At 36.5% G+C, this 18,435-nt stretch overlaps 1 protein-coding gene across 2 annotated transcripts in view; it reads right to left on the bottom strand.

Annotated features, from left to right (window-relative positions):
* Window positions 1-17,855, bottom strand: part of LOC120073245 (uncharacterized) — a 29,388-nt gene extending 11,533 nt beyond the window's left edge. For both annotated transcript variants that reach the window (XR_016528743.1, XM_039025971.2), the window contains exons 1-14: window positions 17,542-17,855; window positions 6,152-6,255; window positions 5,643-5,729; window positions 5,478-5,553; window positions 5,320-5,394; window positions 5,124-5,177; window positions 4,216-4,275; window positions 3,664-3,780; window positions 2,404-2,498; window positions 2,118-2,320; window positions 1,541-1,638; window positions 615-715; window positions 367-532; window positions 63-185 (exon numbers count right to left, since the gene is read on the bottom strand). Coding sequence is in view for 1 of the 2 variants with exons in the window: in XM_039025971.2 (XP_038881899.1) it covers window positions 63-185; window positions 367-532; window positions 615-715; window positions 1,541-1,638; window positions 2,118-2,320; window positions 2,404-2,498; window positions 3,664-3,780; window positions 4,216-4,275; window positions 5,124-5,177; window positions 5,320-5,394; window positions 5,478-5,553; window positions 5,643-5,729; window positions 6,152-6,255; window positions 17,542-17,580 (1,398 nt within the window). In the remaining variant the exon portion in view is untranslated. The remainder of the gene's footprint in view (window positions 1-62; window positions 186-366; window positions 533-614; window positions 716-1,540; window positions 1,639-2,117; window positions 2,321-2,403; window positions 2,499-3,663; window positions 3,781-4,215; window positions 4,276-5,123; window positions 5,178-5,319; window positions 5,395-5,477; window positions 5,554-5,642; window positions 5,730-6,151; window positions 6,256-17,541) is intronic.
* Between the last annotated feature and the right edge of the window lie 580 nt (window positions 17,856-18,435).

Consider the following 18,435-nt stretch of genomic DNA (forward strand, 5'->3'; position numbering starts at 1 on the left):
GAAGCATGGGAAAATTTAAGCACTGAAATGATGTCACCGAGAATTCAAAAAATAGAACTGACCTGCAAATGAGATTGAATCTCACTACTGTTGTTTGCCAGTTGAACAAGTTTGTTAGATATGTGTGTTAAGTGGCCAATGTTCCCTATCCTAGGTGGCGATCTGCCTTCTGCAGAAACTGTTGGCTGAAAGAAGTTGGAAAAATGAGAAAACAGAATGACTTTCAGGAGCAAAAATTAAAGAAAAGTAACTATTAATCTACAGTGGGTCTTTGGCAATCCCTTTGTTTTTCTCGAGATCATAATTTTTCATATAGATCATACATAACTTCTAACTGCCAAACATCACTGGAAACTAGACATTTACCTTGTTCGCATCAACTGACAAAGTGAAATGCTTTTCTGCGTTCAGTATCTTCCCCACAAGATTACACTCATGAAGAAGGTGCTCTACAAGTGAAGAATTCTTGCTCTCTAAACATGACACTACAATATTCTCTACATGGTGATGCAGAAAGTTATTGTACGGGTACCTATTGTGACATTGTCATAGAGAAGCAATTGTCATTGTGGATCTCATCAACATTCAAGTTATAGTAGAATGCAGAAACTTACTCAAAGAACAAATCCCAAATACGTTTGATTGCTCCAAGGTTAATCAACTCCTCTGCAGCCTTGCTACCCACCGTGAGTAACACCGATATAAACTCTACAATCTGAGAAAACATCTCAAGGAACAATCAGGGAAACTTTTCTAAATAAGAAATAAAACATTTTATTGAAGAATAAAATATAGAAGGGACCCAGAGAATCACGGAGCTACAAAAGTCCTGACCAATTGGCCAAATGGTAAAAAGAGAATACTTGCAAATCAAGAAGGAAAAAGAACTCCAAGAAGACAATAAAAACCAAAGTATCCCAATTCTCTCCAACATTTCTAACAGCCCGTCAATTTGAAAAAAAAAACTTCAAAAGTATTTAGTCATGAACACAACACTTAGCCTTATGTTTAAAGCGTAGAGCCATAACAATTCATATGATCCCAACAACAACTTTGGCTGAAAGGATACTTCCCAACATCTTCCATTGTGGCTATTCCCCTTAGAACTTCAGGTTCTACAGCCTCAGCTAAGTGCAATGTATAGTTTTAATTTCAATTTCAGTTCATCTCCTAAAGGTTACTCTACTTAATGGAAGACAATCAATATCGTGAATTATTATTTAGTATTTATTCAATAACCTTCAAAATACGTGGGGAACAAAACAACGCAACTTTACCAAGAGGCAAGAGCCAATTTATTTGTCTTTTCTCCATCATGTACACTTGAATTCTTTCTTTCTTTCATATAGAAACGCTATGGTTTCATTGAGGTGAAAAGGCTTAAAAAAGAGAGGTGAAAAGATGTCAACAACCCACCTTAAAGGGTTCCGTTTCTCTTTTAACCATATTTCTTTTCATCAGTGACATTTTAAAAAATAAATAAATGTTTAAGTATCAAGTTTATAGTAGCCTATATTCACTAAAACCAAATGAAAGATACCTTCAGACGATGTTTCCCAAGAGGTGGCTGTAACTTTCCGTATGTAGTAACCAAAACTTTATCTGATGAAGAAACATCCAGAAGCTTGAGCAACCTACCTGAACGAATAGAGACCAGCATAGTATTCAACATCTTCCGTAAAAGGTCAAATAACACAGGCAAGCAAGATCACATATTCTGTCTTCAACCTATTTTGTACATTTCTTACTTGAATGAAATCTATTTTTCCAGGAAAATAAAATATCTTCAAATATCATAATTAATAAAGTAAGAAATTATTTGACTATGAAAACCAGGCAAGTACAAGTTATCAAATTGGACTTTCCAAATGTGACGTTTTTAATTTGTTAATCAGCATGAATTTGTTCGTGTTGCCAGTCTAACTTGTTAGATCAACTGTCACGGTGGTTGTCATGTTTTTTTCCCTTCCACTTCTAAGTTCTTGTCATAATTGCACTTCCCAAAAAAAGGTTATCAAATTGGATGATTCATATGATGACTATTAATACCTATGATTAATAGGGCTTAAAAAGTAAGAAATCATTGACTTGACAAGATCCAATGGCCAATATGATACCTAAACTCTCCAACATGCCTTCTACAGTTTCCATAGTTGCTGAAACAGTAGATCCATGTGCTATTTGGCGGTTGTATGAATAAGCTGTTCCAGCAGTTAGTCTCCTAGGATCTAACAAGGATATGCACACTGATAACGAATTTATTAAAACAGACGTTGGCCGTGAATCTTCCAAGGCATGGCAAAACAATCTTCCTACAAAACTGATTTGAATAAGAGAACCAATATCAGTTGACCAATGACAAAATGCAGGTATATTAAAGACTTGAGAATTGGAAAACACTACCTTGGGCTGGAAATTTTAGCCAAAAGACCAGGAGGAGCAAATCGAGTGATAGCACAAAGTGTTTCTGCTGCATTAGAATGAACTTCTGAACAATCCTGAAAGAATGACCCCATTAAAGATTCGCCCATGACGATTCGAAAGTGCTCATTGTAGCTTTGCTGGGGGGCACCCATCTACCCTGCCCTTAGGCTGTTCTTTTTCTTTGTTGGAATATATCTTTAGGTCGTTTCTTGTTAAAAAACAAAAAAAACAAAAACAAAAACAAAAACAAAACAAACAAAAGAGCTCCACAATGAAGAGGTTCCTTCTGTTCTATATTTGTCATGTGCAAAGGCAAAAGGCAAAAACCTTATCTTATTTTGAATAAGCTCCACATATTTGACAACGGAGCAAAACAAAAGAAGTATAGTAGGTGATTTGCAATGTGAAGTTCTTTCTGCATGAGAACATAATTTCTAACCTTCCATTTAGAATCAAGAAATTATTATAAATTATTTAAAATGATTTGATTGGAAATACTAGAATTTCTCATTAAATTTCATACTTATATGACATGAGAGAGATTTGAGATGCATGTGGTTTAAATTCTTTATTTGGATGCTAATGCTCTGTTTAGCTCACTAAGGGATTTTAAATCATAACGAATTATAATTGAATTCCATTATTTGCTACCACAAGAAAGAGAACAATATGAAATCTATTGTGATTTCAAATTATACTTTTACTATTAAAAAAATCTAACTAAAATGGTTGGATTTTGCGGGATTTCATGAAATTGAGAGGTAAATTACTTATTTAACTGTCAATTTTGATTTCCAGTTAACAAATCATAATTAAAAGCCCATATTAGTAAACGTTGACTTTCTTTTTTTTTCTAGTTACCATTCACATACAAATTTTTAAATACATTCATTTCAAATCTTTCTCGTTCCGAATGAAGTAAAAAAATCAAACTTTTTTGGAGAGAAAAAAAGGATTTTACTAATATACCCTTTTAATCATTATTTGAAAATATGAGAAGTTTGCCATTGGGCTCTTATCAGGAGTATTGATACCACCAAAAGCAAGGGTCCAAAGGAAAAAATGTGACAATCTTGGGAATGTTATTCTTTCCTAAAAGCTTCAATAAGGTCCCAGGAAAAATTGGCTAGCGAAAGCTGAAAGGTTAAGTGAATTCACTAAGATAAAGAAGTCCTCACTAAATGAAAAGGCAAGTAAACACTCTTATGGGATGAATAACTTCGTCAAGAAGCTACTTACTGAAGAACTGAACTTGTCCACTATCATCTCCAGCACATCAGTCTCTTCAATCCACTTCATCGACTCTGCATAGCTTGAATACAGATGTTCATCAGCACCAAGAAGCCTTATCAAAACCTGTTGAGAGAGAACCATTCCTATGAGCTTGACAATGTACAGTCGGTAAAGATGTCAAAGCCCAACGATTTTCATATAGAGAAGAGGGATGGCCATAGTCTGAAATCATGATCCATAATACTCAAATAACTATGCAGACCATAAGAATTAAAGAGGAAATAAAATGCACATAGACTATGCAGACCATAAGAATTAAAGAGGAAATAAAATGCACATAGAAACTAATGCCCCAAAGATGTTGCTCTATCCATGTAATTTAAAATAATAATAATAATAATAATTTAAAAATAAGAATGAAAAAAGTTAAAGAGTAGAAGTAACCACTACAAAGCAAAAACACTAATTCGGATACCCTATTGCAACTAGCATAAACCATTATTGTAATGAAAGAGTTAAAATACCAGATGCAACAAAGAAAGGTGACCAACAACCAACCTCCATGATGGAAGTAATTCCTATCAGATCAACTAGCTTCTTTACAATTGCTTGATGTGCCTGGAAATCCAAGTGAGAAGTAGATCATCAGCATTAAAACGGTTGTATATGTAGCTTAATCTTTTTTGGATAAGAAATGATTCGATAAGAACTAAAATAGAAAAGATTTATTGCTTGAACTGAATAAAATAAAAAATGGAAGCTTTTCACATGAGTTCAAAAGACGGAGACAGACAAACACACTCTAAAAAAATGGAAGAAAAACAATTTGTTCCAGGGATACAAACACACAAAATTTACAGAGAATTCCATTGAAAGGCCATACATTGGTCAAGTGTGTTCCTCGCTTCTATAACATGTTTGCATTAATTTTTCTCTAATGAAACCACCCTAAGAGTTAATGTCATTACATTGGAAAACAGTAAAATGTTATTGGAAAAGGTATAGAGAACTGAATGATTAAAAATGGGTTCTCTAAAAAAAGGAATAAAAAATGGAATAGCGACAACTTCAGGAAAAAAAAATGCAATAAACGATTTGCAGATGTACAAAAAGTAAAAAGTTAATTAGACTAAACGGTATACGACTCGTCGGCTAACTCTTTGATAAGAGACTTTCTAAACATACAAAATTGAACTAGAACCTAGCTCATTATCATCAATACCCTCAGGCTTAACTTAGAAAACAACAGCATTGCCCATTTAAACCCTGCTTCCTTCTATTATCTATAGACTACGTGATATCAAACAGGTCAAACACAGCTTTACCTGGCAAACCATGTTGTTTCACACCGTACTTTGGTCATGTATAAAATGCAGAAGGTAAAGTGAAATTGAGAATGTCTCGATTGACCAAACTCTTTAAAAACAGGTTAAGAAAATTTAAGTGAAAATGACATATAAACTTACTTGAACATATTGCATAAATGGAACTGTCTTCCGCAACAATAAGCATATGACAACCTGGCAAGGAATTTTTACATCACGGATGTTCCAAAAATCTTTCCCGTGTAAGACATCAACAGTGGTTGAAAGTTGAAACAAGTGAAAGAATGACCTAATATGGAAAAGATAATTCAGAACGAAAATATTATGAAAGCGATACCTTGCTGAAGTAGCCAGCCAATAGCGTGCTATGAGAAGGCTTCGGTTCTAGGAAGGAAAACAAGAAGTTCATCAACTGCAAACAACCACATCAGCAAAATCAGTAATTAATCTATTTTCATCGATAATAATTTGATAGGAGAAAGAAAGCAAGTTCACCTCTTCATCCTCCACCAATGCTTTGAGAATTATATCAACTTCACAAGTAAAAATCTCACAAGCAATGAAAGGAAACCTGGGCAAGAATATGTGAGAATGGCCAAAATTAACATTAGAGAGAGAAGCCACGAGAAATGACATCTGGAATGTGCAAACAAAAATTACTTAAAACTTCGTTTCTTCTCAGCCTCTTCAGGAGTTTCTTCAACAATATATCTGATGAGCTGTTCAATCTGTGTTCTGTCTCTCAAGCTGCAAGGCGTGAAAGCAGGCACAACCATCTTTAATTAACAAAATATGATGAAATCTACTTGGCAAAGTTCTCGTATTTATCCATTCCACTTTGTATCTGCCTGACCACTAAGGTTGGTATTTATTATATGGGCTAGCTGCTGTGAGGCAGTTAGCTTAACCAATGTAGTACAAATTTAAAAGACTGACTAACAATATAGCAGCAAATAAGAATAAGTAGGATGGATGGAAATTACATTACTACTGGAAGACTAGTACAGCAAGTAATATCAAAGTCAAATACAATCAGAGTTACATGATCCCATCAATTAATTTCTATGCATGTGTTAGCAACCTATCAACCAAAAGAAAAGATGTGACCTATGGACCAGCAACATAGAAGAAAAAGCAAGATGATAAATCAAAGTCGGAAGAAATATTACAAGTTAATAAGTCGACTGTTAAGTGCTTTGCATTCCTGAATTATTTCATCCTCATCTAGAAGCTCCTCTAAAGTAAAATTTTCCTTATCCAAAATTGTCTCCACCTGCAAAAAATGAAAATGAAATGAGTAAGAAAAACACATTTACATTAAAACTCAAGTAAATCCAGACGATTGTTATATTCCTATTCACTGAACTAGGAGAATGCAATATAAAAGTGTCCTTGCATGACTAGATTCTAAATTCTCTGAAACCTATGATGAGGTATTCAAATGAACAACCCAACGATCCTGAAGAGTCCCAACAACATTCCCAAACGGGTAAAGGGCACTTCAGTAACCCAAAATATGATACAAATCTCCTGATGCTTGATAAAGGGCACCATTGCAAGCCCAACACAAAGGAAGAATGCTTCTGAACATGATCCAGAACATTAGCTTTCTCATGAAAAACCTGTCACCCAAAGAATTTGACCTTGTTTGGGAATCGTTACCTTCCAAAAAGAGGAGAAAGCAGAAGCTCCAGAGGGAGGAGGGGGCACATGTAACAAGTGGAAAAATGAACCAGAATAGAAATCTCCCGAGGATTGGGGGGACCAAAAGCCAATATTCCTTCTCCCCAGACTTACCAAAGAGTCACCAGTCAACAAGATCAGGATCACAACATCATAAGCTTCCCTATCAGTCAAAGGGCGGTTGAATCCCAAATAAATAAAAGAAAATGGCAGGGAATCTAAAGAGGGAAGGAAAAAGGCCACAGAAAACAACCTTTTGTCTGAAAGATGGTACATGTGAAGACAGAGATCTATCACCCACTCACCAATCTTCCCAAAATTCATCAAACATTAAACACCAGAAGCAAACAAACTCCCAAAACACATCTTGCTTGGTTTCTCCATAGAAGAGCTATCAATCATGTTGACTTAAAGAAGTTTTTCCTTGCCACAAGAAGCCACAGCACTTAACAATAGCCCAGGACAACTCATTGGAAAGCACCAATTAAGCTTAAAAATAGAATTCAGCACAAGGATGCGAAGAAGGATGTATTTTCCTAGATAAGAAACTATTTCATTGATGAATGAAATCTTCAAAGAGTACAAAAAGGGCGGCCCACACAGGATTACAAAAGATTCCTCAAATTATATTCAAGGAAATTAAATTGTAACTATTGAGGGGTTGTATGTCTTTACACCTAAACAGGGCTTGAAGATGGATGAATCAAGAACATCCACGAGAGATCTTTCATTTCCTTTAAAAGTCCTAGAATTCCTTTCTTCCAGAATCTACTTGTTTTGATAGTTTCATGGATTTGGTTCTATCTAGCGAATTGTACTGGTGCAATCTAAGCACCCTTTTTAAGAGTTTTAATCTTCTTAATTAGTTTCCAATTGGAAATCTTTATTGCAATCACCTATTGGTGTTTGGGGTCTCCCTTATTTCATTTTATCAATAAAATGTTTCTTTAAAATAATTATTGTGAAAGTGTGGGATAATAGGTTGAGAAAAGTTCTATTGTCCAGTCCTAAGGTGCATTCCTCGAGGGCAAACAATTCTTTTTTTTTTTTTTTTTATGAGAAACAAAGGATATCATTCATAACAACCCAAAGCTTCGACAAAACACCTAAAGGACAAGGGGATAAGCCATCCCCTTTCCAAAAGGAAGGGTTACAAAAAGACCTTCCAATCTAAGTTAATGGTGTCTACGGAGTATGGTGTACTTACAAACAACCTGTGTTGAGCACGGCAATTAGAGGCCATAAACTGAACAAGATCAAAAAAATAAGAAAAAGAGAACCACTTATCTGAGAAAACCATCTGGTCCATCCTATTTCTTTCCTTTCAAAGAAGCCATGAAATAGCTCTAACTAGAGATGTCCAAAAAAACCCGTGGGCCAACGCAACGGGGACAAGGTAGGGAATCCCCGAGTACACGATGAATGGGTGAGAAGTGGGGAATTTTTTTCCCATTTACAATTCGGGCCATCCCGGTTGTGAAAACCAAAACTCTAATTTTGAATCAATATCAATTCTCTCTCAAATGAGGGAGAAAGGTGTTTTATTTATAGGGAAATTGGTTACAAATAAGGCTGAATAACAGCTAACTAACCGGTAACTAACTATTCACTAACTAACTTTTATTCCAACTCCCTTACATTTATTCTCAGTATACCATATTCCACCCCCTAAAATTCATACTCGACCTCGAGGCTTATTAAGAAGCTAACTGGAATTCATCAAGGGCAAAGTAGGGTTTTAAATCTGCTACATTGAATACTGGATTGATGTAAAGGTCAACTGGTAGCTCAAAGCAATAAGCATTCGAACCATATCTTTGTAGGATTTTAAAAGGCCTCATTTGTCTATCTTTCAGCTTGTTGTAAGTTCCTGTTGGGAACCTTGTCTTATGTAGATGGATCATTACAAGGTCTCCTTCTTTAAAATTGACTTCTCTTCTTGATTTGTCTTTAGTTTTCTTGTAGGACTGTGTGGTCTTCTCTAAATGGTCATAAACTTCTTTGTACAATTCTTCTATTCTTTCAATCACACTTTCAGTTTCAAGACTAATATCCACATAAGAAGGTAAATTGGCAAGATCAAATGTGAGTCTCAGAGGTTGAGTATACACTACTTCAAAGGGGCATCTTCCCGTTGATCTATTCCTCATGTTATTGAAAGAAAACTCCGCTTGAGCAAGGGACAAATCCCATTGTTTTGGTCGTGAACCACTTAAACATCGTATGAGATTTCCCGATGTTCTATTGGTTACTTCAGTCTGGCCGTCAGTTTGTGGATGTGAAGTGGTGCTGAATTTCAAACTAGTGTCAAACTTCTTCCCTAAAGTACACCAAAAATGACTCGAGAATTTCACGTCTCTATCTGAGACGATTGATTTAAATACTCCATGAAGTCGAACTACCTCTCTGAAGAAGAGGTTAGCAATATAGACTGCATCACTCGTTTTTTTGCATGCTAGAAAATGGGCCATTTTGCTGAAACGATCCATAACCACCATGACTACATCATGTCCCCTTTGTGTTTTGGGTAGATCAAGAATAAAATCAACAGATAGGTCTTCCCAAATGGTTATGGGGATTGGTAATGGAGTATATAATGGCATTTGTAGAAGTTCCTTTGAATTTTTGACAAATAACGCACCTTCTGACAAAATTATTAACATCTTTTGGATGCTGAGGCCAATAGAATCAATTTTCAAACGTTTTGACTTGGTCAAAGTGCCCTGCTAAACCTCCGGAGTGAACTTCTTAGGAAGGCTTCTCGAAGGGATGTATAAGGAATGCACAATTGCTCTCCTTCGAATAAGAAACCATCCATAATATGGAAGTCTTCAGCATTCAAGAGATTAGTACACTTGTACCAAATATCAGCAAAGTCTCGATCATTTTCGTATAATTTTGTTAGGTGTGAAAATGTAGTTACTTTTGTAACTAATGTAGTTAGAATCAGCCCTTTTCTACTAAGAGCATCAGCAACCTTATTCTTCTTGTCAAATTGATGTTTGATCACGAATTCAAATCTTTGTATAAATGAAATCCACCGCGCATGCATATGGCTAATATTCTTTTGAGATTGTAAGTATTTGAGTGAAAAATGGTCTGTGATTAGGAGAAACTCCTTGGATAAAAGAAAATGCTCCCATTGATTGAGAGCACAAACAAGAGCATATAATTCCTGCTCATATGTACTCCATTTCTGCCTTGAAGGACTGAGTTTTTCACTAAAATACTCAAGTGGGTGGCCTTGTTGAGATAGGACAGCTCCAATACCGGAGGTACAATCATCTACTGCCACTTCAAAAGATAAGGAGAAATCTGGTAGTTTCAAAACAGGGCTGCTACTCAGTTTGTTCATGATGTTTTCGAAGCTGTTTTGTTGTTTTGAGCCCTAAGTGAAGCTTCCTTTCTTTAGACAATCAGTCAAGGGTGCTGTCATAGAGCTGAAGTTCTTGATAAATTTCCTATAAAAGGAAGCCAAGCCAAGGAATGCTTGAATCTTTCACAAAACTGGGGATAGGCCATTGAGTGACCGCTTCAATTTTCTTTGGATCGACTTTGATTTGACCGTGGCCTATTAGGAAGCCAAGGAAAGAAATTTCTTTCACAAGAAAGTCACTTCTTATGATTGATATATAATTTTTCTGTTGTCAAGACTTGAAACAATTTATGAAGATGTTATAAATGCTCCTCAATGTTCTTACTATAACCCAAGATATCGTCAAAGTATATGACGATGAATTTATTAAGAAAAGGGTGTAATACTTGGTCCATGAGTCTCAAGAATATGCTAGGGGCATTTGAAAGACCGAATGGCATAACAAGCCATTCAAAAAGTCCTTCATTGGTCTTGAACGCGGTCTTCCACTCATCGCCCGGCCTTATTCTTATTTGATGATAGCCACTCTTCAAATCAACTTTTGAAAAAATCATTGCCCCTCCAAGTTGATCAAGTAGATCACTTATTCTTGGAATTAGAAAATGATATTTCACTGTGATTCAGTTGATTGGTCGACTGTCTACACACATTCTCCAACTTTCATCTTTCTTTGGAGTAAGAAGAGCGGGCACTGCACATGGGCTAAAACTTGGTTTGATGTGGCCTCTCTTTAGGAGCTCTTTAATATGTTGATGTAAAATTTCATATTCCTTTGGGCTCATTCGATAATGAGGAATGAGTGGTAATGTTGCTCCTAGAATTAAATCAACGTGGTGTTGGATGTTCCTCAAGGGTGGTAGTCCCTTGGGTTCATCTTTCAATTGAGGAAATTCATCAAAAAGTTTTTGTATTTCTAGAGGGACTTCACCATTTTTTTTAGTGTCTTTGGACTTTTCAGCAACTACAAATCCTAAGACATCAGCCTCTCTTTCCTTCATCAAGCTTCTACCACTGATTGTGGTAAAAAGGTAATTGTTGTTCTCTTTCTTCTGTTTAACTCCCTCATTCTTCTTCTTACTCAATGGAAGTAGATCTACTTTCTTGCCCATCCAAAGGAATTCATAAGTATTTTCTCTCCCCTTATGTAAGCTCGAGTATCATATTGCCATGGTCTTCCAAAGAGTATGTGACAAACATCCATTTCAAGGACGTCACATACTATTTGGTCTTCATAACTACTGCCAATTAAAAGAGGGGATAGTACAAATTTTACTTACTTGTGCTTCACCACTTTTTTTCACCCAACCAATCTTATAGGGGTTTGGATGAGCTTCCACCTTAAGATTCAAGGCTGCCACTAACTTCTTGGAGACAAAATTTTTGCTACTTCCACTGTCAATAATGACATTGCACACTTTGCCATTAATTGTGCATCGTGTTTTGTAGAGGCAATGTCTTTGAGGGTTTGAGACTCCTTTGGGAGTGATTAACATCCTTTGGGGAACACAAGATACCCTATCTCCATCATCCGGTTCAATGAGCTCGGTTTCTTCTTCGTCTTCACTGTGTTCGATCAGGGTTTCTCCATCTCCTTCTTCCATGTAAGCTACCGTCTTTCTTTGTGGGCACTCGTTGGATAAGTGACCAACTTGGCCACATCGAAAGCACTTACCCAAAAAGGGCCGATTATATCGGTTTTGGATTTTCTTCTTGGTTATTGTTTCTGTAGCTTCTCTGTCACTCCCTCCAAGCCATCCTTTTCTTTTTCTTTGGCTGAGGACATGGAAGATGGTTGATTAGTGATTTTGGATGAGGAAGTTACTTTCTTGCTTGAAGATGCCTCCACGGGTTCTTTCTTGAAATTTTCTTGGATCGCATTTCATTAAGTTCCTCCATAGTACCAGCAAAAGCAATTACATCAGCCAACCTATTGAATTTCTGAAGTTTCACCTTTTCTTTGATGTCCATACGCAATCCTCCAATGAATCTTGCAATCCAGTGTTGTTCATTTTCAGCCAAATTGGTTCTTGCCCTTCCACGAAATCAGCCACTGACTGAGAGCCTTGTCTACAATTTTGGTATTGATTGTATAAGGTTTGCTCATAATTTGGAGGAAGAAACCTCTCTTTCATCAACTTCTTCATCTTCTCCTACGTTCAAATAGGTCTCTTATCTTGTCGTTGACGATTTCCCTCCAACTGATCCCACCAAGCGGATGCAACCCCCTTCAATTTAAAAGCTACTAATCGTACCTTCTTGTGCTCTGGAGTGTTTATATAATCGAAGAACTCCGTGTTCTTGATCCAATCAAGAAATGTCTCTATATCACGCTTACCACTGTAAAAAGGTAAGTCTATCTTCATCTTAAAGTCATAAAAATCTCCCCGAGCATTACCTCTGCCTCTTCAGCCTCTTCTTGCATCGAAATATTCTTCTTCCAAATCATCCTCACTCGAAGAACTCCAATCTTGGAATTCTTGATGCCTTTCTCGCACCATTGGACATCTTCTTGGTTCTTCTTGGAGTGGACTATGGATTCTTTTAGACCCCGTTCTTGAAAGTTTTCTTGAGGAAACTGGAAATTTTTTGGTTCTCCAATGCCTCTTCTTCCTCTCCTTCCCCAAATTTGATTGAAAATCAAAGCTTCCTCTCCAACTTGGGTTGATGCCAATGATCATTGCCACAAATTCTTGAAAATTGTTCAACGTTTCTTGCATACCCTCCAAGGTGCTTTCCACAAACAACAAGCGTTGCGTGGTGGATCTTGGAGAGAGGGTGGGTGTCTTCCACCTCTTGAACTAGCGCAGGAGCATCATCTCCTCTCTCGAATGATGCACATGTCTTCCTCCCGCCCTTCATCCAGGATGTTGCTGCTTTGATAAACTTTTGGTGTAAACCAAAACTCTAATTTCGAATCAATATCAGTTCTCTCTCAAATGAGGGAGAGAGGTGTTTTATTTATAGGAAAATTGATTACAAGTAAGGCTGAATAACAGCTTACTAACCAGTAACTAACTATTCACTGACTGACTTTTATTCCAACTCCCTTACATTTATTCTCAGTACACCACCGGTCCCCAACCCCGGGCCTACCATGCCCCAACTTTTGTATATAAATTATAAATTTATAATATATATCTATATATATATACACACACACCTAATTTATAATATCTATATATATATATATACACACGCACATATATATTTATATTAATATTGGAAACTTTGTTAGGATAATTATGGATGTTTTAATTATTTAAGTTTACGACTTTATTACTTTAATTCCTTAGATGTTGAAATATTTAAGATAGAATGTTCTAATTGTTGAATTTTTATTTTTACAAATTATGAGAATTTAACATTTTACTTATATCTTGTCAAATTGCATGTGTTAATATTGTTTTTATTAGCAAGATTGATGATAATTTATTTAAATGAAAATTGTATTGGAAACATATAAGGAATTGTTTTTTTATAAGAAACATTTATTGATGAATGAAATATCCAAAACATAAGAGGAGGGGGAATCCATACAAAAAGGTCAACAAAGATTTAAAAGATACTCCAAATACAAAAGCAGAAGAAAGGGCAACATAGAGATGAAACGCCCAAAAAAAGAAGATCTGTCTTTGAAGAAACCCCATAGCCGAAAGATGTAGAATCAAGCTGAAGTAGAATCTTCTCTAAGCAGAGCTTTTGCTTTTTTGTCATATGAGAGAGAACTCTCTAGATTTCGAAGCTCTCTCATTCCCTTTTTTCCTCTTTGATGTTAACCAGTTGGATTGTCTTCTAGCAGGAATCGCCTTTACACAGAGGCCTAGTTCATTAAACCAAGGAGCCAAGGCCATCAAGTGGGTTGTTGGGTCGAAGATCCAAAACGATTTTGTGGGTCATAATCAGACCATGCTTCTCCTATGTGGTATGAAGGAGATAAAAGCATTAGGCTAGATAGAAAAGCATTCGAGTCAACATCTGATGGCAGCATTACAATGATCATGGAATGTTTGATGCCAGGGCAAAATGGTGCGCTTGGGAAAGGAAAAGGGGTTGAAATCGATGTTATTTTTTTAGGAGTGGTTCGGTTTGGCATCTGTTGTGGGGGGCTGGTGGGGGATGGAGCAAGGTGGTTAAAGGTTTTCTTGGGCTGGTGGGGAAGGGATGGGTTGGATGTCTACGGAGGTGAGGAAGAAAGAAGGGGAGGTGATGGAGGGAAAATAGGTGAAGATGAGGAAGAAAGATGGGGGAGGGTTGTTGAGTTGTCTAAGGGAGAAGGAATGACTTGGTTTATCAAAAAAGGGTTAGTAGAAGCTGAAAAGACAACCTGCGTACAGGAGGCAACTTGTTCTGATGGGACAGCAACTAATGAGGGTTGAGGAAGGTCTGTGGCAGTAGGTAGGATAGAGGACATATTAGAAGTTTCCACAGTGAGCAGAGAGGATGATAGTTCATTGGTCAAAAAGAGCTTATATGTATTAGAAGGCAAGATTGATGGCTCTGTCTCACGTAAATTTAAGTTAGTAAAAGAGATAGGGGTGGTGGGTAAAAGGACAATTAATAGGGAAGGGTGGTTTCTCGATGGATGTCAATGTCCGCCTTTTCCTCTGTAGAAGAGAGTGGTTTTATCCATTGTGTAACTGGGTCCTCCAAGCTCTGTATCTCATGCACCGATGAAGGTAAGGCTCCATGTTTTTCTTCCCAATATCTAACGTGAAAAAAAGCTTCAAAAAAGAGGGTCTATGTTCACGTTAATCACCTCTGTGGATGAAGAAAGGAGATGAACAGTAGTAGGCAAGAAACCAACAAGGTTTTCCTTCACTTTTATGAAAACCACCATCATAATGTTTAAGGAATTGTTAAAAAATATATCTTATTGAAATTATTTTTAAAAAACGTTAAAAAAATAAAGGCAAGGAATTTTTCCTCACGGGGAAATTCGCGAGGACAGGGGATGGAATAGGGGATGGGGAAGGCTTCCCCGACCCTGGACATCTCTAGCTCTAACCATTTTTTCTAAAAATAAAAAATAATAATAAAAATAAATAAAATAAAATAAAAAAAGGAAACAAGTCTCTTCATTGAAATAATAAAATGAGACTATTGCTCAAAGTACATATGATAGATACAAAGAACAATAGGATTTTTTGGATCAGGAGATGCACCCAGACATCTCAACTATGCTGACACCCCCATAGCACCCTCATCATATCCAGACATATGGAACAAAATAAGACAATGAAATCCCAAGGTAACTCAAAACAATCCAAGCTTCAATGTACAAAATTCCCAAATACAAATGGGAAAAACACAAGGTGCCCAGACAGCGTACTCCTACTAAACAATTACCAATACAAAAGGAAACAAAATAAAATCAAGTAAACACATCTTCCAAAGCACTCTCCCCTTATCCTTCAAAAACCACCCAAGTTCAAGCAAACACTTCTTCAAAGAGCTAGGGCAACACCCTCGCTGACCAAAGGTTTGTCTCAAAAAAACTCCACACATTTTTTTGTTAACTCTCAATGGAGCATCAAATGATTAATTGATTCTTCATCTTTGCAACGCATCATGCACATACTAAGAGAGATCACCATGCTAGGGAACCTTTGTTGAACCTCCTTATCCATGGTATTGATATTGTTTAAAGTCACAAACCATATAAAAAACTTCATTCTTTTCGGTAGGGGTGTTCAAAAGGGTTGAAAACCGATCCGACCAAACCAACATTGGTGACATTCTCCTCTCTCCTTCTCGTTTTCTTTTGTCCTTATCACCTCACTGAAAGCTTCAATTACGTAAGTTCACCCTTTCTTCTTTTTCCCTTTCTCTCCTCTCCTTCTTCTTCAAATTTCTTCTTTATCCTTAACATTTTCCCTCAATTTCACTCTTTAGCATCCCTAAACCACCAATACCGACAAGATCAACTAATTGACCATGTATTCGACGGTTTGATGAAGCATTCTAAAATCATCTACACCGATCGACTAAAACCGACGTGTCGGTGTCAGACTCAGTTTTCATCTAAAATCGACTCCAGCCAACCAATGAATACCCCTACTTTTCAGTATAATACCATCCCAAATCGTGTTTAAAGCCACAATCAAAATTTCGATCAGGACCTTAATGTTGATGAGACTATTCAAGACTATAGATCTCGTAAGAAAGAAGAGGTTATCTTTAAGATCGACTTTTTGAATTCGTATGACCATGCTGGCTGGAACTTACTAGATAAGGTGCTAGCTAAAAAAGGTTTTGGGCATAAATGGGGATCTTGGATTTGAACTTGTGTGTGCTTTGTTAGGTACTCAATTCTAATCAATGGTCTATCAAGGGGTAGGATTTGAAGGGTGATATCGAACACACTTATGGGGCCCACTCGTGCATTTACATATGTAACTAGAGCATTTGATATGGAGCATTTGCTCATGTTGTCTCTCGCATCATGTAGCAAGGTACCGAGGCTAAAAGCTCAATAGGATTAGCATCAACCAAGCTACAAAACCCCAAAGTCAATCACCATATCTGTTAGATCATTGTGCTACCCTACCCTTTGTCTAATTGACTAACGTGAATGCCTGGAATGTTTTCTCCCAGCCATCAAGCTAAACTCCCCTCTTTATTCACAATTTGCCTATAAATTTTTCTCAAAATTAGTATCTTGAAAGAATAATATTTTTTGGTTTGTAATCCTATTCAACAATGACTCGATTGGATTTTCCACTTCTCAAGTGGTTGCTTCTTTCTGGAAGGTTGAATAATCAAGTCTAGAAAACCCAGATGGCCGTCTTTTTCTTAGCTGCTGAATCATGTGAAAAGAAACGAGGAAAAGGTGAATTGATTTTTCCTTTGGCGCCCTCTCCCCGTGGAGTATGGTTCTCTGGAGGAATTTATTGGATAGGTTTCAAGGGTTTCCAATGGAATTACAGATGCATTAAACTTTCTTTTCGTCGTCAATTCATTAAAAGGGAAAAAAATAGAAGGAAGAAAGAAAGAAAGAAGAAGAAGAAGAAGAAGGGAAGATAACAAATTATACTCCTATTAATTATGAAATATGCAAATCATCCTTAATGTTTTGCAAAATGGGTTTACCTCTGACTTCATCCATTATCAATTCCACGAATAAAAAAACGATAATAAGTTACACCACTCCTGCACGTCTCACCAAGGAGCCGGGAGCATGACAAGATATGAGCTGACGGGAGAGGGTACGACCGGATCACGTGGACGATAATCAGATTGTACATGGAGGAAAACAGAGAGGTTGAAGACCACGCATTGCAAATTTGATGGGTGGAGCTATTAAATCAAATCCATGTTCTCAAATTTCATTTTCCTTCTTGTGATCCTCATTGAACCGCGTGTAAAATCTATATTATTGTCGATAAATTCTTCTTCCTCGAAAGAAAATGAAATTGAAACAATTCGCAGTACAGAATCCACAGTACAGCAAATGCTACAGTAAACAAAATAGATGGAGGATGATAAAACAAAAAGACTCACAGGAGACGCTGTGGACAATCCGGCCATGCGCCAAAACATGGTGAATTGAGGGAAAAGATTGCCAAGCAGAACTCAGATCTGCAAACCCAGAAATCGAACCCCCTGGACGAACCTCCCTACCGAGGATCCTCAAAAACCACCGAGACCACACAAAAAAACAATGATCCAGAGTCGCTTCAACGAAACCCTAGAAGTATAATCTGAAACTGCATGGGTTCGAACAAGTTGAGATGGATCGAAAGGAGGGTTTGAGGAGCAAAGCAACGATGGAATCGAACGAGAATTCAGAAAAGCGCAAATAATAACCTGAAATCGTGGAAATGTGATAGGATGTGATGAAAATATGTTCTTTTTTTTTATTTCCTGTTGTTTGTTATTTGTATTTTATTTTTTTGTTGCAAGAAAAATATAATTTAAATTAACTTACGTTTTATTTTTATTTGGAAATAAAGATGAATCATGCTTGTTATAATTCATATATAAGACTGTTTTTCCTATTTTGGAGTATTATTATGAAACTTTTTTTAATATAAATATCCTCTTAACAAAAATTGTGAATCCCTTCAACTCTGATACCAATTGTGAAATTCCTTCAACAAGTTATGTGCAATTTTTTTAACATAATAATTAATTATTGCTGTACTAAAAATAATAATAATAATAATTGATATTTTTGGCCTTGAATGTTTTGCTTTCTTCATGCACATCAAGCACAACAGACTTTATTATATTACTAAAGAAACAAGTGGCGCTGTTCACCATCACCACTCGTTGTTTATAAAGATAATTTCCAATAATTTTGGAGCGGTTTCATAATTATTTTATCATGCTTGACGCAACACTATTTCTGTCTCTCTTTTTGTTTTTTTCCCTCTTTTATTTTTATTTTTATTT

This window comes from Benincasa hispida, chromosome 3 (assembly GCF_027475165.1).
Source record: "Benincasa hispida cultivar pf3 chromosome 3, pf3_genome.v1.1, whole genome shotgun sequence".
Classification (NCBI taxonomy): domain Eukaryota; kingdom Viridiplantae; phylum Streptophyta; class Magnoliopsida; order Cucurbitales; family Cucurbitaceae; genus Benincasa; species Benincasa hispida.